The 18,081-nt window shown below is 43.4% G+C and overlaps 1 protein-coding gene across 5 annotated transcripts in view; it reads right to left on the reverse strand.

The window, feature by feature from the left end:
* Window positions 1-5,429: 5,429 nt before the first annotated feature.
* DCUN1D2 (defective in cullin neddylation 1 domain containing 2) overlaps window positions 5,430-18,081 on the reverse strand; it is a 48,193-nt gene continuing 35,541 nt past the window's right edge. For 3 of the 5 annotated variants that reach the window (XM_073664422.1, XM_073664421.1, XM_073664420.1), the window contains 4 exons: window positions 15,514-15,644; window positions 13,313-13,395; window positions 10,948-11,044; window positions 5,433-5,970 (listed from right to left, as the gene is read on the reverse strand). In XM_073664422.1, coding sequence (XP_073520523.1) covers window positions 5,891-5,970; window positions 10,948-11,044; window positions 13,313-13,395; window positions 15,514-15,644 — 391 coding nt within the window. In that variant the 3' untranslated portion in view covers window positions 5,433-5,890. Of the gene's footprint in view, window positions 5,971-10,947; window positions 11,045-13,312; window positions 13,396-15,513; window positions 15,645-18,081 lie in introns of all 5 variants that reach the window. The other 2 variants (XM_073664418.1, XM_073664419.1) reach the window with 2 other exon arrangements.

Raw genomic sequence — 18,081 nt, forward strand, 5'->3', positions numbered from 1 at the left:
GACACTTTCACATCCCCTCATGAAGGCCTCTTCATGGCGTTGCTCACGTAGTCTCCAGACTAATCTCCGGCTATCATTGCAACCAAGACAAAAGCGTTACTCATACCTGAAGATATACCGCCATTACTGGCTTGCTCTGCACTATGATAGCCCTTCAGAGGGGTGAAGTGAGGTCAATGGAAAACCTACAGTTGAACATCCAGCTCGTAGCCCAATATTGTGCAATCGCCTTATGATGGTTTGTGTGGACACTGGTTGATGCCTTATGCTTGGTATGCAACGTGTAATTTCACTTGCAGTACAGACTGGATCATTACACACCATTCTTAGACTTTAACAGAACATGAAGGAACATCACACTAGGCCTATTTCTGAGATTATGGTGTGGTTTAGCAAAGAGTACAATAATCGGACACCTTTAGTCTTCATTCCGAATACACTAACAGTTCGGGCCTTACATTAATTTAGTGATAAAACCTATGGTAGGGCCATTTCCCCAAAGTGTTCCAGGAGACATTCTTGAACACAATGCCAGACCATATGTTGCTTAAGCTATTAGGAGCAGTGTACGTGGCCTAAACGTGCTACTGTGGCCTGCCGCATCTCCAGACTTGTATCTCATCAAACATATTTGGGATGTCATTGGTAGGCAATTACAAAGGGAGCTGCCAGCAGCAGATCTTGATGATGTTCGGGCCAAGTGCATTAAGCGTAGCAAAACATTCCTCAGTCAACCAACAGTAACCTCATTGATTGCATGCAAAGTTGTGAAAGTGCGTGTATTTCTGAACATGATGAAGATGTTTTGAAAATTTTATTTCCATTTCTTTTATCATTTGCATATCGCTAACATGTCTATCAATACTTTTATTTTCATAATTCCAGGACTTTTTTTTCTTGGTGTAATTTCACTTTTGAGGAGTGTAGCTTGGGAATATTTCTAGATTTAAAGAGGACATCTGTTCACTAGTGTTGAGCGAGTATGTTCTATTAACCCTTTCGGCGAGTATGCTCAGGCCGAGTATTTACAGCTGCTCGGTGATATGGTTGAATCACTCCCGTGTGCATGATTTGCAACTGTTTGACAGCTTTATTACATGTAAGGAATGTCTATTTCTTACACATTCCTCACATGTAATAAAACTGTCAAACAGTTGCAAATCATGTACACGGGAGCGATTCAACCATATCACCGAGCAGCTGTAAATACTCGGAGCTCGGCCCGAGCATACTCGGAACAGAACATACTTGCTCAGCACTGTTCACATGAGTGATCTGCTTTTTTATTTTATTTTTTTGCCATAGATTTCCAGAGATTTGGGCCTTTTTATTCAGTGCTAATGTTTATGGTCTGCACAAAGGGGCTAGTCCTCACAGGTATATAATGCAGAGCAGCCTAAAGACACACCACCAGAGCAAAGAATCCTGTGAGCAACACCTCCTTGGCACACATATAAAAAAAAAAAAAAAAAAAAAAAAAAAAAAAAAAGCCTACGGCGAAACGCGCGTCGGACCTGTGTGGACTCTGAGGGACGTTCAGGTAGCCTATTGGATACAGTCATGTTATTTCTCTAGTACCCCTGACCTTTATAGCTGCCTTCTTATTTATTTATTTATTCACTTACCCTTTCTTTAGCAGTCTTAGTACTTACCCACTTGGGTCATTATTGTTGCACTTTTTGCACTTTATCTAAATGACTGTTTCTATATATGTTTGTATTTAGGCTGGCTTTGGTCATTGTGTGCTTTTTGTACATGATTTTATATGTCTGTCTACGTTTCTACCTACCCTCAGATGCCCATTTCTCTGATTACATTTTTCCTCTTTTGTATTATTATCCTTTAAGTGTTTTTATGAACTTTTCAATAAATGTTTATTTTATACGGACCATGATTCACATTTATAGGTTCTTCATTTAATAAGGTATATCTGGTCACCAACTATTTTTGTTCTTTTGGATTTTTTTATACACATAAAAAAAAGTAGCGCTAATTAAAAAGGCTGATATCTCAAAATGTCAATTTTTGACCTGCGACAGGCCCTCTTTACGGTCTGGTTCACAGCACACTTTTACATCCTATTTGAAAGTATTAGATCCTGCTTCTTAACAACACAGGAAAAAAAGGACCTGCATCATTTTATGCCCATCTTTTAGCGTCATAGAAAATGTGGTGTGAATTTACCCTGACTTCAGTGGAAACAAAGTTGTGCCATGTTTTATAGCGTTTTTTTTTTTTTTTTTCTGTTTTTCCATCCACTGACTTTAATAGGAAAACACAAAGCAAATATAAATATGACATTGGCAGTGTACACTGTGTCCCATAAAATTCTGCTATGGTTTTATTTATATTGTAGTGATGTCATTACTTCACTCAATACCCTTATGCCCTACAGGGCGGTACTCACAACTGTGGCAAACCTTGGCTAACATAGTAGGTCATTAAAATCTACATTTTCTTATAGCAGTGATCCCCACCCTACAGCAGTTACTTGTAAGACCAGTTTCATATGTCTAACATTCATGAACCTAGTAAAGACTGCATATCTCCCAACCAAAACTCAACAGCCTCATATGCATATATCAGGAGAGATGCTGAAGGTCAGGATATCATTTCGTACTTGGACGTTGCATATCAGGTGTTAGAAACCAGCGTAAAGCTGGCAAAACACACAATTGTCAGTCTGATAATAGGGAAAATAATAAAGGTGAATGTTGTGTTCCATCTAGGGATGGGCGAACCCGAATGTGCGGAACCTGAACACGGACTTCTCCCGGAAGTCCGTGTTATTGTTCGGGTTAGGCAACCCGAATAAAGCTTGCTGAAAGGATGCAGCGTAGCCATGAACAAGGTTTTCCGATGTGGGCCCTTCAGCCCGATCACAGCCATGCAAAGTGTTGGCATGGCTGTGATTGGCCGGCGCAGCATGTTAAAATAATAATAGTAAAAAAAAAAAGGTAAGGGGGTCACCTTTATTTTTTATAACAAGCGCAGGAAAAGCAGACAGCTGGGGACTAGTATTCTCAGGCTATGAAGGTCTGTGGATATTTGCCTCTCCCCAGCCTAAAAATAGAAGCCTGCAGCTGCCCCAAAAAAGGCGCATCAATTAGATGTGCCAATTCTGCTGCTTTGCCGGGCTCTTCCTGCTTGCCCTGGTGAGTTGGCAAACGGGGTAATATTTTGGGGTTGATGTCAGCTGTGTAATGTCCGCTGACATCAAGCTGAGGGGTTAGTGGTGGAAAGGAGTCTATAAGACATCTCCATTACTTACCCAGTGGCCAAAAGCAATAAACACACACACAGTAAAAAGTCCTTTAATTGTAAAAAGCACTCCTTGACCCACTTTTACCTATTTATTACCTTTAAAAAATAAAATAATCCAAAAGGGGTCCGCTGTAAATTCATCCCACATCGATCCCCGACTCGGCTACATTTGGATGCAGTGCTGAGCGGTGACATCAGTAATCTGACCGCTCAGTATGGCCGCTGGAACACCGACAGTAGCATGTGAATCCAGGTGCTGTGACGAGAACTGATGTCAGTAAGATTATCGCAGTTCACAGCCGATGAACTGCGGTAACCTTACTGACTTCGCCACTCGCAGCATGAGAAATTTCTCACGCTGCCGTAAGGTTATCACAGTTCATAGCTGATGTCAGTAAGGTTACTGCAGTCCATAGCTCGCTGCAGCAGCCGGATTCACACGCTACTGTCATTGTATTCTGGCTGCCATGCTGAGCTGTCACGTTACTGAGGTTACCCCTCAGCACTGCATCCAGATGTAGCAGAGCAGGAGATCGTCGTGGGACATGGGATGGATTTACAGCAGACCCCTTTTGATTATTATTTTTTTAATTAATAAATGGGTAAAAAAAAGAGCAATTGTCTGGGAGTGCATTTTACAATTAAAGGACTTTTCTCTGTGTGCGTTTATTGCTTTTGACTACAGGGTTAGTAATGGGGGTGTGTGATATACGCCTCTCCATTACTAACTCCTGGGCTTGATGTCAGCGGACATTACACAGCTGACATCAGCCTCAAAACCATTATCCAGCTTGCCAAAGCACCAGAGCAAGCGGGAAGAACCGAGGCTAAAAGTCGGAATTGACGCATCATTTCTTGGGCGGCTTAGGGCTGGTGTTATTAGTCTGGGAGGGGACCAATATCCAAGGCCCCTCCCAGCCTATTAATATCAGCCCGCAGCGGTTTGTTTAGCCTTTGCTGGTTATTAAAAATAGGTAGGACCCCACACCATTTTTTTTGGAGGTCCCCGATTTTTAATCAGTAAAGGCTATGCAGACAGCTGTGAGCTGATATTAAAAGGCTGGGAAGCTTCATGGATACTGGCCTCTTCCCAGAATAATAAGACCAGCCACCAGCACTCTGCCTTCCCTCAGCTGGGTATTAAAAATAAGGGTGACCCCATGCCATATTCTTCTATTTCTTCATTAGCTAAATACATGTACAGTAAACTACACATGCACTGCACTAAATTATATAACTCACTGGACCTATTTCTTACTATGCACAGGCGCCGGTAGTACAGTAGTAATCAGCCGACGCCTGACCGGCGGTAACCTTTTCACCGCCGTTCATAGCGCTGGCTCACACACTGTCCTCTGTGTGACAGCATGGGAACCTGCAGCAGTCCGAGATTTGCTGTGACTCCAGTAATGTCACCGCCGGTCAGAGACTGTTTCCTATGCTGTCACACAGAGGACAGTGTGGCAACCACCGGATGTTCGGGCCCATCATTCAATTGAATGGGCTCCGGGATCAAGTTCAGATACCGTTCTGGTACCCGAACCAAACTATTTTTTTAATAAAGTTAGGCCGAACCTGACAGACCCGAACATCAACAGGACCAGTCATCCCTAGTTCAAACATATTTAATACTTCATTCCCCCAAGAGATTTGTTTGGGAGCAGCATATCCATCTCTCCTTATTGAAGAAACGCTCTCTGAGGTGCATGTCCATGGAAAATTTGTTGGTTGGAAGATGCCATCGGAGAAATACAGGAAACTTTTTACCAAGAAAGTATTTGTCTGCATTTCTCCATGAAGATTTAACCCTCCATTCCTGAACCTTGAACAAAGCCACAATACACTGTTGATAGCCTGAGGAAGAAATCAGATCGATTTTGAAACGCATTGCTGTCTTAAGAAATGTTCATTGTTTTTCTACACCTTCTCATCCTCGTCTTTATCGTGACAGCACCAGACACAATGTTTTTTTCTCATGTTTTGCCCCGAGATAATACACCGGTTAGAACAATGACAATATTTTAATTTCCAAAAGCATTTTAGATTCCAAAAGGAAAAAAAGGGTCTTTTCACGTTTGTGAACTCAGTGTATGAATAGGTAAAGTTGGAGATATCCATAGGTTAGGCTGTGAAGGGTTAGAAATAAGATACAAGATGTTATATAAGGTTCCATTAAAGATTTAATTTATAACACAAATACTGCTTTTTATATAGATACAATATAATACAGCTGTTCGGTAACTGCTGGTGTTTATTCTGGCTCGTAAACTGAATGGCATGCTTTTAAATGTCTTTTTCCTCGAATTTCCTTTAATAAAATGGCCTCTATTTCAACAAGATCCAAAGTATAAAATCATGCAATCTCTACATCCTATATGATACAACCAATATAAGATATGAAGCCAGCCTCCTACAAACAGCCAGTGCTCCCACTGCCAGCAAGTCCATCCATTTCATGTCTTGCCCAAGAGCTGTCCACCACAATGTTCTAAGGCAGAATTCAGACAGTAGCATTTTCCATGTCCATGTGTCCGGGTGACTCTGCCGCTCAGTTATTGGCCAAAAACAGTCTTCATTATCTAATGAAATGGCAAAAAAGCATCACTAGTTCTTTTTAAGTCTATGGTTAAAGAGGTTTGCGCTTTCCACTCGTCACTAAAGGTCTTGCATACTCCACAAAATCATCTATAAGTACAGGCCATGCTCCTGAAAGAAAAAAAAGTTTTTTTTATGCAGTTTAAAAATAATAACAATAATAAAAAAAAATAAATTCAATTTCCTGTGCCATTTTCTCAATGGATTCATGAATAAACTTTCCCTACAGATAGGCCCAGATTCATCAAAATATTTACGGCCAGAAACGGTCACAAAATGCTTTGAAAAGTAGTTAAATATTTATGCAACTCGAAGTCGCACAAAAATTTTGCTACTTTTGGCATTCTTGCCCGACGGTTCACAGGCAGTTCACAGTCTGGTGTAAATGCTGCCACTGGTCAATAAGTCCGAGGTCTAGGGTATTTGTTGCATGTCCAGAGACTATTATAACTGCTGGTGTTTGTCATCCAGTCCATACCTTAGGCCACGGCCCCACTATCAGTATTCGGTCGGTATTTTTTCTCAGGAGTGGGGGCCAAAACCAGGAGTGGGTGATAAATGCAGAATTGGTGACTTGTTTCTATTACACCTTTTCTCTAATTGCTCCTCACCTGGTTTTGGCTGCCACTCCTGAGAAAAATACTGATAAAATACTGATAGTGGGGCTGTGGCCTTAGTGTGACTGTTGCAGCCTGTCACTCAGTCCACAATCTAGGGAAACAGAGAAGCTGGTCAGGAAGTCTACAGTTTAGTGTAAATGCTGCCATCGGCCACTCAGTCCAGTTTGGGGTAAATGCTGCCGCTGGTCAATCAGTACAATGTAAACGCTGCCACTAGTCAAATCAGCCCACAGTCTAATGTAAATGCTGTCACTGGTCAATCAGTCCACAGTCTAGAGTAAACACTGCTGCTGGTCCGCCAGTCCAGTGTCTAGAGTATAAATTCTGCCGCTGGTCAGTCGGTCCACTGTCTAGTGTAAATGTTGATGCCGATGATTCAGCACTCAGCCTACTGTAAATGGTAGTGTTGGTCAATCAGTACACAGTCTACTGTGAATGCTGCCACTGGTCAGCCAGTCCACAGTCTAATGTAAATACTGATGCCATTCTTATGTAATTGCTGCCATTTGTCAGTTGACAGTCTAAGGCACACGTGTCAAACTCCGGCCCGTGGGCCAAATCTGGCCAGCAGGGTGGTTATATTTGGCCCCCGACATCAGAACTGCCACTCCTATGTGGGGCCATTATTCTGTATGGAGGACTACGTCTATATCTGATACCACTCAATGATGGGGAGCATCAGTATACAAGTATTGTACACCTGTTAACACTCTTTTCAAAATGGATTTTGATATGTGAAGTCAAACAATGAAAACAAAACAAAACCATGAAATTTTACAAGATTAATATCACTAAGCAGGCAGGGCTGTGAAGTCAGTAAGCCAAACTTCCGACTCCTCAGTTTCCCCAACTCCACAGCACGGCCTCACTACTGAGCGTGTACATAAAGTGCAGCACAGATTCATCTCCACTAAAAGCCGAGATCCTTAGATCAGGAACAGAACAGACATTTATAGGACACTTCATAACTCTCCCAAATTCTTATGAAAACATTTACAGCACATCCTACACTGTACTACTGTACCCAATTTATTATATATTTTAGGAGTCGGTTCATTTTATTCCGTCTTCAACTTCTCCAAAATGGACACCAACTCAGACTATCACTTTCTAAGCGATCCATCAGTTTTTATATTCTAAAAATGCCTTTAAAGAAGCACTCCTCCTCCCATCAAAGTCTTTATCCTCTTAATATATTGCAATCATTATATAGCACTGTGTACTTACAATTTTACTTACACAGCTAATTCCTCTTTTTTTCTCTGCTTTAAGTAGAAACAGGAAGTTTCTTGTCCCTGTATTTATCATCCCCCCTTTTCAACTCCTGACCCAGGTGTTCCGCTCCTCCCCTGTCAGGGACTTAAGCAGTGACTTATGACTCAGAGGGAAAATTGACAACCTGTTTCTACATAGCGCTTAGAAGGATTCAGCTAGTCAGTTTTGTCATAGACCTAATGGAAAAGAGAAGAATTAGCTGGGTAGAAGGGCAAAATGAGCAATTGCAAGCAGGGCTGTGGACTCTGTAAGCCAAAACAATGGACTCCGACTCCTCAATTTCCCTGACTTCCGACTCAACAGCACGGCCTCGCTACTGAGCGTGTACATAAAGTGCAGCACAGATTCATCTCCACTAAAAGCCGAGATCAGGAACAGAACAGACATTTATAGGACATTTCACAACTTTCCCAAATTCTTATGAAAGCATTTACAGCACATACTGCATTGTACGACTAATCCCAATTTTTTATATATTTTAGGAGTCGGTCCATTTTATACTGACTCCAACTCAGTCTCCGACTCCACAGTAAGAGGTATATAATATGATGATTGCAATATATTAAGAGGATACAAATTTTGATGGGGGTGCTTCTTTAACTAAATTTTTCATCTATATGGCTGTGGCTGGACACTGTGATTTACAGGAGTTTTAAAGCATGCAAGCACAGGTGAAGAATATGGTATTCAGACTTTTCAGCTATACTTGCTACACTACAAAAACTGAAGCATCTCATGGTAACACAGTGCTCCCTTTTAGTTGTGGCAATACAATACTACGTGCCGGATTCATCATTTGCGATTTTTTCAAGTCACTTATTTTTCTGTCTTAGGTTATTCGCTGATGTTTTTTGCACCAAATTGATAAAAAACAGTTCATGTTCCACTAAAATGTTGCAAAATTTCGGCAAAGCTTTAGGTGTAAAATCATCCTGGGGGTATACTTGTGACTTCTCAAAAAGTCATAAATGATGAATCAGGTGAAAACATCTGGAAATGCTAAACTACACAGCCAGTTGAGAACAGAAAAAAAGAGAAAAAAAAAGATGAACAAATAAAAAGGGGACTGTATAAAAGGCATAAGTGGAAAAATGAATATGGCTCAAAAACGCAACCCCCTCCCCCCCGTAAACGCTAAAAACACAGAGAAAAAACAAACGCAAATGAATGAATAATAATAATGAATGGTGGCCTACATGTACAGGCAGCTGAACCACTTGTAAGGGCAAAATGTACAGCTAAACAATAAAACCATATTTCTCAATGTGCCATTAGCCAGTCTTTTGTACAGTACTATTTACACACACAAAAAACAACAATAGTGTCAGCGATGCCAATGTCAGGTAAGGGCAAGAACAAACATTGTAAAGATATGGCACAAAACCCTTCACATGAATTGTGGCTTGACTTAAATCCACAACTAAAATGCATTAACATCAAAATTGGAACCAATTAGAAATCAATTCAGTTCTTTTTCCATTTAATTTAAAAACTAAAAGCAAAGAAAACAGCCCTGTCCTGGATCCGGTATTTCATGAATACTATCGGACCCTTACTACTACTTCTTAGAGTTTCCCCAATATACACTGCTCAAAAAAATAAAGGGAACACTCAAATAACACATCCTAGATCTGAATGTATGAAATATTCTCATTGAATACTTTGTTCTGTACAAAGTTGAATGTGCTGACAACAAAATCACACAAAAATCATCACTGGAAATCAAATTTATTAACCAATGGAGGCCTGGATTTGGAGTCACCCCAAAAATTAAAGCGGAAAAACACACTACAGGCTGATCCAACTTTGATGTAATGTCCTTAAAACAAGTCAAAATGAGGCTCAATATTGTGTGTGGCCTCCACGTGCCTGTATGACCTCCCTACAATGCCTGGGCATGCTCCTGATGAGGTTGTGGATGGTCTCCTGTGGGATCTCCTCCCAGACCTGGACTACAGCATCCGCCAACTCCTGGACAGTCTGTGGTGCAACATGGCGTTGGTGGATGGAGCGAGACATGATGTCCCAGATGTGCTCAATCGGATTCAGGTCTGGGGAACGGGCGGGCCAGTCCATAGGTTCAATGCATTCATCTTGCAGGAACTGCTGACACACTCCAGCCACATGAGGTCTGGCATTGTCCTGCATTAGGAGGAACCCAGAGCCAACCGCACCAGCATATGGTCTCACAAGGGGTCTGATGATCTCATCTCGGTACCTAATGGCAGTCAGGCTACCTCTGGCGAGCACAAATGGGGGCTGTGCGGCCCTCCAAAGAAATACCACCCCACACCATTACCGACCCACTGCTAAACCGGTCCATGCTGAAGGATGTTGCATGCAGCAGATCGCTCTCCACGGCGTCTCCAGACTCTGTCACATGTGCTCAGTGTGAACCTGCTTTCATCTGCAAAGAGCACAGAGCGGTGTTGGGCTGTGAGCACAACCCCCATCTGTGGACGTCGGGCCCTCATACCACCCTCATGGAGTCGGTTTCTAACCGTTTGTGCAGACACATGCACATTTGTGGCCTGCTGGAGGTCATTTTGCAGGGCTTTGGCAGTGCTCCTCCTGTTCCTCCTTGCACAAAGGCGGATGTAGCGGTCCTGCTGCTGGGTTGTTGCCCTCCTACGGCCCCCTCCACGTCTCCTGGTGTACTGGCCTGTCTCCTAGTAGCGCCTCCAGCCTCTTGACACTACGCTGACAGACACCGCAAAACTTCTTGCCACAGCTCGCATTGATGTGCCATCCTGGATGAGCTGCACTACCTGAGCAACTTCTGTGGGTTGTAGAGTCCGTCTCATGCTACCACGAGTGTGAAAGCACAACCAACATTCAAAAGTGACCAAACATCAGCCAGAAAGCATTGGTACTGAGATGTGGTTTGTGGTCCCCACCTGCAGAACCACTCCTTTATTGAGTGTGTCTTGATAATTGCCAATAATTTCCAGCTATTGTCTATTCCATTTGCACAACAGCATGTGAAATTGATTGTCAATCAGTGTTGCTTCCTAAGTGGACAGTTTGATTTCACAGAAGTTTGATTTACTTGGAGTTATATTCTGTTGTTTAAGTTCCCTTTATTTTTTTGAGCAGTGTATTTTAACTATAATTTTGTTAGCATACATTTCTTAAAATATGAATAAATGTTGCCCGGATTGAGAAGAGAAGCTTGTGGAATAACATAAAATACCTTCTTCATCATAGTTGGACATGTCATCTGCAATCATATTGCCAAAATCCAATAGTAGATTCCATGTGTCTTTTGGGATTGACCTCTTATGGTGCTCCTAAAAGATTGGAATATAGAACCATCCAAAATTTAGAACTATATGAAAGATACTCATTTATAACATGTAAGGAAAAAACAAGTAAAAATGGACTCTAGAAGCAGTGACTCTTTTCTAAAACAGATGATTTATACGTTAAGGCTGTGTGCCCACTATGCGTTTTTTAAGCGTTTCCGCAGCGGCAATTCCGCTGCAGAAACGCTTAAAAAACGCTTGGTACAAGATCTGCCATGTTCCCCAATGATAATCCGCATGTGCTGTGCACATGCTGCGGAAATTTCCGCTGCGGATTATCATTGCGGAAAAATCTGCAGCACTACCAATTATTTTGCGGAAGCGCTGCGTTTTTGCCGCCATTGACTTGCATTGGAACGCATGGAATCCGCATCACTGGATCTGTACGTGCGGATTCCATGCGTTTCAATGTGCGGATGGTACCCGGGTCTGGAGGAGAGGAGACTGTCCTCCGGACCCGGGTACCATAGTACCTGTAAAAAAAAAAGAATAAAAAATAAATATTATACTTACCTTCTGATTGCCCCCGGTGTCCTTATCTCAGCTTGCCAGCAGCTCGCGGTAGACTAAAGGACCTGCGGTGACGTCATTTAGTCATGTAACGGGTCACGCGACCACTGACGTCGGGAGGTCCTTAAATCTACCGCGAGCTGCCGGCAACCCGAGAGAAGGACACCGGGGGCCATCAGAAGGTAAGTATAATATTTATTTTTTACCATTCTTTCGGTCACACTATATAAATCCATGCCGTTTGAATGGATTTATATAGTGTGACCAAGTTGTCAAGCACTTTCCAAGTGATGCTAAAATCGCTTGGAAAGCGCTTGTCAACCCGCATGCGGAAATGCAAGTGAAGAACGCTTCACATCCGCATGTCCCTGGCAGGAAAAACGCATGTACAATCTGCATGTACAATCCGCATGCGGAAATGCATGTGAAGAACGCTTCACATAAGCTTGTCCCTGGCAGGAAAAAAGCATGTACAATCCGCATGCGTTTTTTTCTGCCAGGGAGCTGCAGAAATGCTCAGGAAAAATCCTGAGCATTTCTGCATCGTGGGCACATAGCCTTGCATGCAATTATTCTGGAAAATTTAAAGAGAAACTACACCCATGGCACAACTTGTACGATTCATACATGAAAAGTATTGTAAAATTAATAACAACTTGTTTAGTTGGCAGATATTCCTTCTTATCAACCTATGCACATGCATGCCCGGCTGAGTATGAATGTGTTCACAACTAGGTGGGAGGTCTTATCTCCCCTAAGAACAAGGGATCAGACATGCCTTCTACCTCTGACATCTCCCACAAGGGAACAGTAAGGACACCGACTTTCCCGGATAACCCCTTGGTGATTGCAGCCATACATGCAGAAGTGCAGCATCACTGCATGGAGCAAGTTCAAGAGCTGAGCCTGCTCCGTTCAACGCCTGCACCCAAGAGGAACTGCTGCAATCCGAGCTAGCTACAACCGCAATAGCTTAAGCAGTTAAATATAATCGTTAAACAAAAATAACCTATATAGATTTGGTATCATAATTGTACTGACCTGAAGAACAAAGATACCAAGTGATTTTTACCACAAAGGGAGTCATTACAATTTTTTTTATGTTTTTCAGTACATATCATGCTAAAATTAATGACGTTACTCAATACTACAACTTACCTTGCCAAAAACGAGAACTCATACGGCAATCAGATAGCAAAATAAAAAAATTATAGCTCATGGAAAAGGGAGAGAGAAAAAGCAAAAGTGCAAAAATGAAAAAATGCCCTAGTACTTAAAGGGTTAAGGTGTATGGACTAGTGATGAGCGAGCGTGCTTGAATAGCGTGTTATCCGAGCATGCTCGGGTGTTATAAGAGTATCTCGGCTGTGCTAGAGTAATATGTTCGAGTCCCTGCGGCTGCATGATTCATGCCTGTTAGACAGCGGCTACACATGCGTGGATTGACTGAATGTTAGACAATCCCTGCATGTGTTGCGGCTGTCTAAAAGCCGCGAATCATGCAGCCGAGGTAGCTCGGACATATAACTCGAGAATGCTTAGATAACATAATATCCAAGCATGCTTGCTCATCACTAGTATGGACCCCTTAAGATCTCCACAGACAGGTTAGAGAAATCTGGCAATGGTCTACAGATAAATTTGTTACGTCCATGGTTCTAATGCATCTAACAATGCAACCATTGAAACCACAATACATATCATTATGACTGATGAAACTAAGTGAAGACTAGAGATACGTACCAACAAAAACTTATTCCAAAGGTCTAAGAATTTGAACCTTCCGGACAATACTAAATTCCAGTACGCGATTGCCATATCCAAATCTGAAAAAAACAAAACAAAAAAACACATCAATAAATGAGATCAGAGATATTCAGAGGGTACAGAGAAGTCAACACACTTCTACACATAAAACAGTACTAGATGGGATGTCAGCAAATAGCACGCTGGAGAATCATAACAGAACCAAGTGCCTTAGATCAACTGTGAAATGTGACAGTGACAACGGGATTACACAACCTTGGTCATTCTTCCTCTTCAATAGTACATTATGGCTTGCACTCAGCACTATATAATAATTCATTTTCCCAGTAAAAAGTAAAAACCCTGCCCCCCAACAAAAACAAAACAAAACAAAAAACAACACACACCACCTCCCTTTTACCCCACTAAAAATAAAACAATTAAAAATTCACAAATGTTTGATCTATCAAAATATAAAGTAAACTAGTCTGATCGGTAAACAGCGTTATGAGAAAAAAAGTCGAAACGCCAGAATTACGGTTCTTTGGTCGCAGCAACATTGCAATAAAATGCGATCAAAACATTGTATATACCACAAAATTGTATTAATAAAAATGTCAGCTCAGGGCACAAAAAGTGAATCCTCTCCCATCCCCGAATCCAGAAAAATGGCAACAAATGAAAAAACCTTTTTTCACACAAATTACAGAATTCTTTTTCACCACTTAAATAAAACAGAACATCTATGGTATCTGCGTATCAGTTTTACTATATATAGTGAACATGGTAAACAAAACCCCCCAAAAAACAATTGTAGAATTGCACTTTTTTTTGCAATTTCAGCGCACGTGGAATTTCTTTCCCGTTTTCCAGTATACTATATGGTAAAATAAATGGTGTCATTCAAAAGTACAACTCGTCCCGCAAATAACAAGCTTTCAGATGGCTATATTGATGGAAAAATAAAAAAAGTTATGGCTCATGGAAAAAGGGGAGGAAAAATGAAAACGAAAGGGGGGAAGAAAAAAAACAAACAAAAAAAAACGCCCAGGGGTGAAGGAGTAAAGAAAAATATTGAAGCATGAACAAAGCGGATCAAACTGATGATGCAGATTTTCATTGGTCACAACTGATTACTTTGGAAGTAGCAATCCTTGTTAACCCATTAGCAACCAGGCCCAAGTTAATGACCAAGCAATTTTTTTCATACTGGTATTCAAAAAGCTGTATCAGGGCTTTATTTTTTTGCCATATGAATAGTATTTTTGAATATCTTCCCTCCCCAGGACGTAACTGTATGTTATGGGGAAAGTGCGCATGTATAGATAGGGCTCGTGAGCTGAGCCTGCTCCACACAAGGCAGATGCTAGCTGTGTTATACAGCTGTGACAGCCTCAAACTGCAAGTGGAGCTAGCTTTGATCGCTGCAGTATTACCAATTAAATGGCGCTATTAATCTCCGGCATGCCATTTGCAAATGCAGGGTGCCGATGGGTTGCCACAGCAGCTGAAGGCCCTTGCCACTCCAAAGAAGCTCGGCTACAGCCTGAGCTTCATAGAAGACTGTTTTACTCTGAAACGCAGAACTGTCTGCAGATAGGCACTTCTTAATGCCACCCATAGATCGGACAGGAGGAATCTAGTGACAGGTTCCCTTTAACTGTATTCTACAAGTTGGTATGAATGCAGCAATATCAAACATGTATAGGAATTTTTTTGTTTTATGGTAGGAGCTGCAGTTTTTATTGGTGCCATTTTAGGGTACATACAAATTTATTGACTAATGAACGCTCGACTTTCAGCTACTGTATGTGTATGTCCAACTTTTCTGGTATGGCTTAATAGGCAGATACTGATGGCAACCTGGGGACCATTCTTAGGTAAGCCATTGAAATCTTGCAATCACGTTGTAAGGGGTGAAGTGGTAACTATTGACTGTGGCATTTAAAATGTTAAAGTGCCAGCATTGGTGATAGTGCTGGTAATTGCGACTAGATCTTGGCTATATATTATAGCCAGGCTTGAGCTGCAATCTCTTGAATACAGTGGGCAGTACAGGTGTGGGGAATATCCATCATGGGTTGTTAGGGATTACATATCACAAAATAGTATGCACTTTCCAATTATCTGACAATAGTAAGCAGTGCTTGACATAAAGCAAAAATCAGTCCAAAAAGGTAAAAGTCCCAAATACCTACCAAGACCTTTCTGTCCAGGATTCTTTGCAAAATTAAATGTAAACTGATAGAAGTCTTTAAATTTGAGGGGGTCTTTGATATCTTGTTCTAATCTAGGTAGCTGGGCTCTTAGTTTTTCTGTACTGTCGCACCTGGAAATAGAAAACAAGTGAAAAAGCAGTAAGGCCTCTGGCTTGTCTTTAATAACCAACAATTCCGGCCTTTATTAGTCAGTATTTGCTAAAGTTACCAAGCATTGTAAAAGGCGAGATTTCACACAGCTGTTGTCCTCTTTATATTGTAGTACAGCAGGGGTCTCAAACTCGGCTGGGTATATGGGCCGCACATGGAAAAAATTTGAATTTGGGGGGCCGCATTCTTTGTTCAATGTGACATTTTTAGTGATACCATTTTTTTTGTATACACCTTTTGAACATTTTTGCCGTGTTTATTTTTTTATGGCTTGGGTCGTTATGGATGTGGCGATAATAAACGTGCACTTTTTTGTGTTTACTTTAGTTTACATATAAAACAGCATTTTTAGTGCCCAATATTTTTTCATGCTTTATTTTATTTTTTATTTTTTTTACAATTTTATTTCCCCCAATTGGCCACATACAGTAATATTGTCTTACAATTAGCATCATATAGTAATAATGGAAAACATCTTGTAGTAATGTTCCCCATCCAAGTCCCCATCTTGTACTAATGTGCCCCATCCAGGTCCCCATCCTGTGGCAACGTTCCCCATCCTGGCGCCCATCTTGTACTAATGTGCCTCATCCAGGTCCCCATCTTGGGGCTATGTGCCCCATCCAGGTCCCCATCCTGTGGCAATGTTCCCCATCCAGGTCCCCATCTTGTGGCTCTGGTCCCCATCTTGTGGCTCTGGTCCCCATCTTGTGGCTCTGTGCCCCATCTTGTGGCTCTGTGCCCCATCTTGTGGCTCTGTGCCCCATCTTGTGGCTCTGTGCCCCATCTTGTGGCTCTGTGCCCCATCTTGTGGCTCTGTGCCCCAACCAGGTCCCCATCTTGTGGCTCTGTGCCCCATCCAGGTCCCCATCCTGTGGCTATGTGCCCCATCCAGGTCCCCATCCTGTGGCAACGTTCCCCATCCTGGCGCCCATCTTGTACTAATGTTCCCCATCCAGGTCCCCATCTTGTGGCTCTGTGCCCCATCCAGGTCCCCATCCTGTGGCAATGTGCCCCATCCAGGTCCCCATCTTGTGGCTATGTGCCCCATCCAGGTCCCCTCTTGTGGCTATGTGCCCCATCCAGGTCCCCATCTTGTGGCTATGTGCCCCATCCAGGTCCCCATCTTGTGGCTATGTGCCCCATCCAGGTCCCCGTCCTGTGGCTATGTGCCCCATCCAGGTCCCCGTCCTGTGGCTATGTGCCCCATCCAGGTCCCCGTCCTGTGGCTATGTGCCCCATCCAGGTCCCCGTCCTGTGGCTATGTGCCCCATCCAGGTCCCCGTCCTGTGGCTATGTGCCCCATCCAGGTCCCCATCTTGTGGCTATGTGCCCCATCCAGGTCCCCATCTTGTGGCTCTGTGCCCCATCCAGGTCCCCATCCTGTGGCTCTGTGCCCCATCCAGGTCCCCGTCCTGTGGCTATGTGCCCCATCCAGGTCCCCGTCCTGTGGCTATGTGCCCCATCCAGGTCCCCGTCCTGTGGCTATGTGCCCCATCCAGGTCCCCGTCCTGTGGCTATGTGCCCCATCCCGGTCCCCATCTTGTGGCTATGTGCCCCATCCAGGTCCCCATCCTGTGGCTATGTGCCCCATCCAGGTCCCCATCCTGTGGCTCTGTGCCCCATCCAGGTCCCCATCCTGTGGCTCTGTGCCCCATCCAGGTCCACATCCTGTGGCTATGTGCCCCATCCAGGTCCCCGTCCTGTGGCTATGTGCCCCATCCAGGTCCCCGTCCTGTGGCTATGTGCCCCATCCAGGTCCCCGTCCTGTGGCTATGTGCCCCATCCAGGTCCCCGTCCTGTGGCTATGTGCCCCATCCAGGTCCCCATCCTGTGGCTATGTGCCCCATCCAGGTCCCCATCCTGTGGCTCTGTGCCCCCTGTGCTGTTCTTCACACACATAAAATAGAAAAAAAAAAAGATGATTCTCACCTGTCCTCCGTTCCCTCGGCGGCCTTCCTGCAGATGTGGCCCGCAGGCACCAGAGTCCGACCCCTTGACGATCCTGACCTGGTCCAGGAGGAGCCGCCGACAGCAGCGCTTCATTGCCGCACAGAGACTGTCTCCCAGCACAGCATTTTCAATGTCAGCCGCCGGCCAATCAGAGGCCAGCAGCTGACATCTGCATATGGCAATGACGTCATACTCGCTGCTGGCCTCTGATTGGCCAGCGGCTGGCATTGGAAATGCAGTGCTGGGAGACAGTCTCTGTGCGGCAATGCAGCGCTGCTGTCGGCGGCTCCTCCTGGACCAGGTCGGAATCGTCAAGGGGTCTGTGCCTGCGGGCCGCATAAAGCAGCCTCTGGGGCCGCATGCGGCCCGCGGGCCGCGTGTTTGAGACCCCTGTAGTACAGCATATTACAACAGTTTCCAGTTATACCATCCCCTCTTAAAGGA

This window comes from Phyllobates terribilis, unplaced genomic scaffold (genome assembly GCF_046119375.1).
Source record: "Phyllobates terribilis strain yellow unplaced genomic scaffold, ASM4611937v1 Scaffold_2__4_contigs__length_985480577, whole genome shotgun sequence".
Taxonomy (NCBI): Eukaryota; Metazoa; Chordata; class Amphibia; order Anura; family Dendrobatidae; genus Phyllobates; species Phyllobates terribilis.